The sequence below is a fragment of the Cyprinus carpio genome, chromosome A24, assembly GCF_018340385.1.
Source record: "Cyprinus carpio isolate SPL01 chromosome A24, ASM1834038v1, whole genome shotgun sequence".
NCBI lineage: Eukaryota > Metazoa > Chordata > Actinopteri > Cypriniformes > Cyprinidae > Cyprinus > Cyprinus carpio.
The window spans coordinates 5,928,417-5,938,028 of NC_056595.1; the positions used below are offsets into that span (position 1 = coordinate 5,928,417).

Sequence of the window (9,612 nt, forward strand, 5' to 3'; positions counted from 1 at the left end):
CATGGTGAATCGTAATTTCGAAGCTCCACTGATCATGACTTCTCATAGTAATGGTGCACGTGCTAAACTCTGAATTTATCTACTCAGAGTGGACTGTCAATGTTTTTAATGTACATCAGCTAGAAAAAAAAGTTAAGAAAGTGATTCTAATGACATTGTTCCTCTGTGCCATTATAGATGTGAACTTTGCTTTATAGTGATTTGTATCTTTAGCATTATTGTTATATATTTTGTTGTTGTTGTTGTTGTTAAATATTGTAGCAGCTGATCTGGATTAAGGTGGGGGTTTTTTAGGGCTTATTTTACAATAGGCTGAAAATTGGCGCTTTAGTCTTATTTGCTTTATTCCCAGCATGCACCTTAGTCTCCAAATGAAAAATTAGCATGAACAGATTAAAATCTGCATAAAATATGACACTTCACATAATTCCACAGTCAAAGTGGAAAGACAGTTGTCTCATTCTTGTTAATTGTTTACTTGTTGTTTGGATTTTTACCATCAAAAGCAATTTTGCAGATTGCGACCATTGAAATCAAACAATTAGGGTTGATGTTCTCTTAGTAACTACAGTTCCTAGGTCAGCCCTTCATACAGTAGTTATTTTATCAGCAAATTTACTCAATAGTAAACTAATGTCATGGTATAACAATTTACCAATCAATGGTGAATCCATGTTTGATACCTTCGGTGTTCTCTCACTCCCATTCACATCTCTGAATAGCAAAAGCAGATCAATATTATATTTAAGGCACAGAGGTTGTAAGCAGAGGTCCCACAGAATGCACTTGAGCTAAAAGAACCAACATCTTAGCTATGCTGAAACACATGGATTATACTTGACAAATTTTATGAATGTCATTGCTGTACTGTACATATTATTATTATTATTATTATTATTATTAAGTTACAAAATCAGCCAACAAATGTAGCTGGATCTTTTCTCAGAACTACTGTACCTTTACTTTTCTAAACTATTTTTGCAGTGATTTTTTTTCTTCTTGTTTTACTTCATTAAAATGCAATAATTGCAGCTATAATGTTTCTATATTTATGATGAAAGCAGACTTAGAGTGGACTCATATGCTTTATTGAAAAAATAAAGCAGGCACTAAGCAGTAAAATTAAAGCCTTTGAGATTTTTGCAACATATTACTTTAAGTTTTTATTTGATAAAATGAGAAGTATGCCTTACATAACATAACACTGGCATTCATAAAGTATGTAAAGATTGTGAAATTTAATGATTGTCTTTAAATTGAGTCTAAAAAAAAACAGCATTACCTGCACTCTGCATAACAGTTTTGATCAGTATTTTGTTGCTCATTATCCATTTTCATTTCTCAATTTTACATTCAGCAAATAAACTGAAACACAAAAACAGACCTAGAACATTCCAAACAACTTTAAGTATCCATTTTGGGGGAAAAAATGGCAATGCAACATTTGGTTCGTACAATATAAATTGTTCAGTTGTGGTTCACAGATGCAGCTGTATCAGCCATCTACAGGTCCATTTAGAAAAGTAACGGTGCTATTGAATGACCACAAAAAGCTATGACACTCCATAAAGAGATTGTGAAATCCTTCAAAAGCACTTTGATTTGAATAAACAAATCCACAGTTACTGAGTCGGTGCTCCGTTTCAGGTGGACATTTAAAAGCTATCTCTGGGAAGGGAACTCTGTCACAGTTTGGAAGCAGTCAATAAAGATTTACTCAAGTCTTTTGCTTCTCCAGCTGTTCTCACACGTTCATAACCCAGGATGGCCATTGCATGATGGCAGTACTCCTCCACTTGTTTTATCTGTTGAATACTCAACACTGTTCTCCATGCACTGGCTGCCTGTGTGGCATTCCTGGCAGACACAATAAATGGCTTTGAGGAAGAGCTTGTGCCATTGGTCATGTTAAGCGCAAAAGACTCAATGTCAAGACTGGCACTGAGATTAGCAAACTGATAAACATTCCGCAGCGTTTTGACAGGGTTTTCCACCAGATCCTCATAGCGCACCGCCAGGTATTTCCCTTTCAGCCAGCTAGGCGGATTTAAGGCAGTCCTCAGGCTCCTGTACGTCCGATCACATATCACCTCCATAGCCCCAACAGAATGGTAATCTGCGCCGTCCTTTTTGCTCATTTTGTGGCCAGGATCCACAAAGGGTACCCGTCGGAGTTTGGGATCCCTGCTTCTGACCACCTGCAAGTTCTCACGAATTAATCCGTGCCTTGATTTGATCCTGGAGTTGGCCACGGCTCTGGGATCTCGCACAAGGTGAATCACCTTGAGATCCAGAGATGGATCTTCCATAAGGGGTGCCAAAACATTGACATCCAGAACCCGGACCCCTTTTATGACTATAGTGTTGTACTTAAGGCATTCTTCCTCTAAGAGCCTGAGGCTTTGTGGAGGACATTTTTTGCACACTTTGTCATCCACCATCCCAACCACTTCTTTCCTATAAGCGGAGCAAAGAGGATACGAGCAGATGACTTTATTAAGTGTGGCCCCAAAAAGTCCAAGGGAGGTGAAGTTCTTGCCCCCAGGACTGTTGTACAGCTGAAACACTGAAAGATCACAGCGGTACAGTGAGCTTAGCATGTCCCTTGCTGCTCCCTGTAAGGACACAGCATCACCCGGGTACAGCTTTTGCCAGATGTGCCACATCGGTTCATACAAAAAGAAAACCTCTGGGTGTTGATTAAATAGCTCTCCGAAAAAGGATGAGCCAGACCTCCATGTGGGCAAAACATCTACTAAAACAAGCTGTCTCTTCTTAGCAAGAGATGGTCCATAAAGGAACCGAATGTCTGACCTGCCCTGATATGGGGTGCTTCTCATCTGGAGGTTACACTGTTGAGGTTCTTTAGTCCACCTGTAGTTAGCCAAGTTCAGCATGGTGAGAATTAACAGCAGAAAATACGCTATAAACAGTACCATTCTTTTTCTCCGCAACACTTTCATTACGATTCCAGACTGGGTGATTATTTTTGTGGGATGATTCCGATATGTTTTGAGATTTCTGCCATAAACACCATTCTTTTCCCCTAGTGCAGGCAACTGAAGTTGGTTGCTTCTCATCTGTTGAAGGATACGGTGGCTTTGAACCACTCAGTCACACTGGATGAGCAGCTGCACGCACGATATCAACTCAATTGGTGTTTTCATGCAAGCAAACTTTGTTTTTAATAAAAACCCAAATGCGATCTCCTCGTTTGCCGACAAACATTCAATATCCATCACATCCACGGTCCAATCGCGTGCATTGCTGAATGCAGCCTTACTGCAGTGCGCAGAATCTCCCCACGGTCCTCAGAAAAAATATCGCGAACGTTCACGTACAATATCATATCCGTTTGCACGTCCATCAATAGGGACCGTTGGAGAAATCCTTTTAGCAGCGATTGTCTGTAATGTGGCTCATAACCACTACAGAAACGGAATAGACATCACGAATACATTATAAACGTTGTGAATGCGGTCAGGATGCATTCAATACTCTGCAAGCATCCGCCGGCGTCTTGGTTTCCAGTCGCGTGTCGTTGTGCGCGTCCGTCTCCGGCTTCAACTGTACTAAACTGATTCAGTCTCGGTCTGGGGGTAATAAAGACCCTCCCCTTCCCCACAGCCAGCCTTCTCCGCTTCAAACTCCCCCCACCACATTATGTCAGTGAACAACAAAACAGTCGAGATGACTGAACACAGCAAGTGTGAAATAATACGGCACAATGGTGTCGCTTAAATAAGCATGAATTATAAGTCATTGAAAAACATCTGTTAAGTTAAAATACAGGAAATAGGCATTAGTTTGTTTATTCTTTCTTTCAAGTCATTCTTAATGAAGGTGAATGGGATTTTTTTTTGTTTTTATTTTTTGTAATAATTTTTAACCCAAAGAAAAGAAGGGTAGAGTTGGGGAAACGCCCCCCTTAGGAACTGTGTATTTTTTCTGTGTGAAACAAAAGTAAAATGTGAATAGTTATCGTAGTTTTAGTGGCAGTGACATTAATTTTAATTCATGTGTGAAGTGTTGTATGTGTTTTGTGTTTATTTTTCCTTTTTATTTGTGGGAGGGGTATTGATGATATATTTCTTCATTAGAAATATGAAAATAACTATTGTATCAAATACAGCCATTTTACATTACAGTAAGCATTTATTTACCATAACATTCAGTAACAAAGGTGATTTGAAACATGTTACTATTGCTTTTTTTTTTCTTTTTCGTTTTTCTGGTGATTAAACTATAACTAAAATATTCTCATTACATGTTACAATAATATTGTGTTTTGAAACTGATTATGTGGAAAGAAAATATGTATCACTGTAATTAATGACTAGCTGTGTTACAAAGGTACAGAGTTTTGTACTAACACTTTATCTGTGAAATAAATTAATAGAATTTAACATTTATTTCTTAAAAACATAAAATGTAATTCTGAATGTACACACACAGCAGCAGGACTGGCTTTCTGGAAACACTCCACATGATACTTGTTAATGTATCTTAAAAAGTAGGAACACATAAGATGTGACCATATACACAGCACCCACAGCTGATTTTTCAGGTAAATGGTAGCTTATGGGGAGATTATTTTGAATATGATTAGAATATAAATCAAAACCGACTAACAGGTTTTATTTATTTACTTACTTTTAAATGTAATACATAGTGTGTGTGTGTGTGTGTGTGTGTGTGTGTGTGTGTGTGTGTGTGTGTGTGTGTGTGTGTGTTTTAATAGGACTTACTCAAACCTACAAACCGACACTAAGAGAAGACTTTTTAATGGCCAAATAAAATAAAAAAAGTCGATCACATCTGCACATTTTCATTTATTACAGTGTCTTAGTTCATAAGATTTGCTTAATTTTTGCTCATTTGCTTTTTGGTGCTATGTCTTTGGATAATCACCTCTCTGGTTCATGAGGTATGTGGAGTAGTTTTATGTATGAAGTAGTTTTATGATGGATGGATGCACTTTTTTTCAGCTTCAAAAACAGGGGCACCATTCACTGCCATTAAACAACTTAGAAAGAGCCAGGGCATTTTTAAATATAACTGTGATTGTGTTCGTCTGAAAGAGGAATGTCAGATACACCTATAAGATGTCCTGAGGGTGACTAAATTATGGGCTAATTTTCATTTTTGGGTGAACTATCCCTTTAACCTTTTCCATTCTTCTTGAAGGCGAGTGATTATTATTGTTTGATATTCATGATGATTATTATTTTGTTGTTCTTATGAGGAAATTTTTTTTTGTTGTTGTGCTGTGTACTGTGGTGTTGTTGTGATTATTATTAATAATGGGGTTATTCATTATCACAGCCACTATAATGGCCACTTTTGAAGGATCAGGACCCAATAAAACCAGGATCAGTGAAGTAGCAGAATGTACAGTAATCTTAAGTGGAGTGGAGATGGAGGATGGAGGAAAGGCATCTGCTGCTGTGAGTATGAGGATATAAAAATGGGGACAGTGTGGCAGTGTGAGAGACCGAAGAAACGTTCCTGTGACAAACTGGTTCATAACACAGTGGGAGGTTTGGAAAACACATTAAATCTTGTTGAAAGTGTGAAATTATTCAAAAAAAATGAGGGATGTATGTATGTATAGTATGTTTTTTTTTTTTGTTTTTTTTTTATTTTTTTTTTTATTGAAATTTATATTACAATTTATGAAATGATGAATGAACATACAGAGGCCCAAAAAAGTGTATTTGGACACTTAACAACTTGAATGAATGTCTTGGCATATAATAAACTATCAAACATATCAAAACAATTGGCAAAATATTCTCAAAAAGCACTTTAAAGACTTCGAGCTTTAAAATCACACAGTAATTTTTCCTCATTCCAAAAATGGTTCATAAAAGTGAAGTGAGAAAAGCTTGTGCAGCATTTGTTTGCATCTAATGCAACTGGTGCAGTCAGACATAAATCATTGCTACTTATAAGCAGTAGTTTTATGCAGAAGAAAGGCAGTCATACTGTTTTGGAACAAGATGAAGGTGTGTAAATGATGACTGAAGAATTTTCATTCTCTGAATTTTATTGTGCCTTAGGTGCCCATATTAGCTTTTGGCCTGCTGTGTGCAATAAGCAAAATCAACTCTGTGAAGCTATTTGATAAATTAGTAAAACAATTAATCTAATACAAGTTTTACTTAAAGGGGCCATGAACTGAGACTTTTGACATATAAGAGGTGGTAAATTTTTTGTTTTGTTAGTCTAGAAACTGCTTATATAGAGTGGGGAATTATGAAATCAGAATCTGGAAGAGTTCCTTCGAGATTATCCTATGGGGTTTTTATAATGGGAATTTATGAGTAAAATAAAGCCTGTGGTAAACATAACCTGACAATACTTTTATGTTTTGTTCTGCAATGTGAACTGCACACACTCACAGCCCAAACATTCTTATGTAGTTGAACATAAAAATTAACATACCTGATTCAAAATTTGTGTTTTGGGTATGGGTGCGTGTAATTTACGTTCAAACACTGCTTGTTCTTCTGTACAAATGCTCGGGTTCCAGGGACAAAGGTGAAAAAAATAGACTAGACCGAAAAGAAACGTCCTATGGGCGCCATCTAGTGGCCCCATCAAGCCTTTTTTCTTTAACACTACATTACAGTATTACATTCTAAGAAACAAATAGGAACTTCAAACAATTAAAATTAGTACATCTTAGTTCGGTTCATCATGAAAATTTAATATTTAAGTGAATACTTACCTTTTGTGAAAGCAGGTCGGACTCACTCTGACACTGTTTTGAGTTTATAATAGTCTACTGAAACTCAGAATTAAAATAAAATCACCAAAACACCATGCATATTACTTTTAGATGTAGAAATTTGACATTCCATTGATGGATGCACAGGCACATTTGGTTCATCAAAATAAGCTAGATATGGGTAGTGATGTATTGACACAATTTTAGGCCGGGAAATATCACACTCATCCAGGCCAGGCCACCCTATCCACCAGACCCGGCGCCGGCGCCAGGGTCGTGAATGTGCGTCTACCCCAGGGGAAGCAAGCTGATTATAGTCAGCTTTCTGTAGTAATTTATTTTATTAATAACCTACTTATTTTAGTTAAGTGCTTAAATTTTAAATATGAATTTATTCAATTATTTTATTTAGTGCATTTGTATTTTGTTGTTTTTGTATATGGCTTTGCAATAAAAGCGCATCAGTCCACAGACCCCAGATCTCAATCCAGTAGAGCAGCTTTGGGATGTGGTGGAACAGGAGATTCGCATCATGGATGTGCAGCCGACAAATCTGCAGCAACTGCGTGATGCTATCACGTCAATATGGACCAAAATCTCAGAGGAATGTTTCCAACACCTTGTTGAATCTATGCCATGAAGAATTAAGGCAGTTCTGAAGGCAAAAGGGGGTCCAACCCGGTACTAGCCAGGTGTACCTAATAAAGTGGCCAGTGAGTGTATTATTGTTTTTATTTTTTTCACAATTTTTTAAAATTTTTTATGGCAAATAAATTAAACAAACAAATATGTAAATAAATAAAAACATAAATGAAATAGAAGACTCGTCCTGCACTTTATCATGCACTTGTTTATGGTTGCTAAGTTACCTTGTGCAGACGTACAGTACATAGGAACAAATGCAATAAAATGAATTAGCCTATAACACAATAATAAGACAATAAGATTTTTAAAAATGGAATCTTATTGCACTTTAGACATGTTTTACATAATTTTAGACTGAGAACAGAGATTTAATATTGTTCATGGTACACTTAACTGAATTTATGCATAAGGGCCGTTTACATCATGGATTACATACTTAAAATATGAACTATGATTATTTACCTGTGAATGAACTTCATATAGGAGTCAAGGGTAACTTCTAAAAATAGAGCCATCACGCATGCACATCTTTGTGCTGATTTCTCCTACACATCCTGCAATGATGATATTAGACATCAGAAGCTTACAAAAGGTGTTGGGTCCCTCTCCTTGTCTCAGTTAGAAATGTAAAATTTAAATTTAAACCCATTATAAAAAGCTATTTATTTTCATGTCTTGCAAAAAAAAAAAAATATATTATATATATAGAAGATATATATATACATATATATTATATATATATATATATATATGACATATATATTATAGCTATATGTATATTTATAGTATTAATTATATAATATATGAATATATGTATTATAGCTTTTTTGAAAACTCTTTCGATCCTTTTTTGGCATACTGGACACTTACTTTTTCTAAGCCAAAGTCTGTGTTTCTGAAGCCATTTAATGAGTGACTTCTGTTTTCCATAAATGCTCCGTAATAAACCTCTGACTATGCCTTTTATTAATTTAATTCCCTTATCTAAGCGAGTTAAGTCTTTATGTAGTATATATATTTGTGCCGGTTTGTGCTGTTGAAATAAACGTCAAATATATTTCCTCTTCTTAAAAATAACAACAACAACAACAACAAAAAGTGTTTGTGCTGCCCTAAAATTTTAAGTTTATTCAGCTACAAGTTTTCACTAACTTCATATTTCAAGTTGAATAAGCTTACATTTCAAGGCAGCATTAAGTTGAAACAGTGAGACCGTGTTTTTTTTTTTTTTTACAGTGAGTCTAAATCGTTCTAATTCATTTGTGCTCGATTTGTGCCTTCAGAACAAATCAACAAAAGAGCAATGAAATATAAGTGCTATAACAAGTCTCAGTTAGCTTAACCAGTACATGTAGCAAGGGCTTTAAAAAAATATAATAAATAAAAAGAAAACAGATAGAATAGAAAAAGAATAGAGCAAGCTATAGTGTTAGAGGTCTTTTTGCTATTGTTAATTATATAATAATTTGAAAAGAAAAAAGATAGAATGCAAAAGATTAGAAAGCTATTTTTTAAAGAAAACAAGCAGCAAATGAATAGAGTGCAAGTCTAAAAGGGACAAGTGTTTTTTTTTTTTTGAAAGTTGTCATGCCTTTATTTGCAAAATATATGGTAGGATAGCACATACTAGCATAATTATACAAAACGGAACTAGGTAAAGCAATACACAAATTGAAAGGGGAAATAAGCATATAACAATATAACAATAAATATAAAAAGTTATTTAGCTATAAATAAGTTAATTACAATAAATATAAAAATATAGCTCTAATAAGTTAATTTAATAATAATAATAATAATAATAATAATAACAATAAAAGATTATTAAATTAAATTTTAATGTTAATCAGGTTTGTTTAGCATTAAACTCATGGCCACAAGAAAAACATATAATTCCCTCAACATAAGAAGTCGTGGCCACGAGAAATGGATGTCATTCCCTCAATATAGCATCTGGGGGCATGTCTTTACCTCGACAAAAAGATCTCTTGGCCACGACATATTATCACGTTCCCACGAGTTATTATGTCGTGGACACGACAAAACTAAGTGAACCGAACATGTCACCTTACGGGCACCGTACCCGGGCACCGTAGTTATGCTACAAAGCGGTCAACGTTTGCTGTTATCTGTTCTTATTGCAGTAGGCTACTACTGAAGCATGAACCGTCGTCATTAAGTCTGGAAACACTGGGTTGACAAAGGTAGCCCACAGCGCGTGTCAAATTTACATT

The 9,612-nt window shown here is 35.5% G+C and overlaps 1 protein-coding gene across 1 annotated transcript; it reads right to left on the reverse strand.

Annotated features, from left to right (window-relative positions):
• Window positions 1-1,074: 1,074 nt before the first annotated feature.
• On the reverse strand, window positions 1,075-3,597 carry LOC109080327 (carbohydrate sulfotransferase 2-like). The gene has a single exon (XM_019095400.2). The coding sequence runs from the start codon at window positions 3,078-3,080 to the stop codon at window positions 1,686-1,688; it is 1,395 nt and encodes a 464-aa protein (XP_018950945.2). The 5' UTR covers window positions 3,081-3,597; the 3' UTR covers window positions 1,075-1,685.
• Between the last annotated feature and the right edge of the window lie 6,015 nt (window positions 3,598-9,612).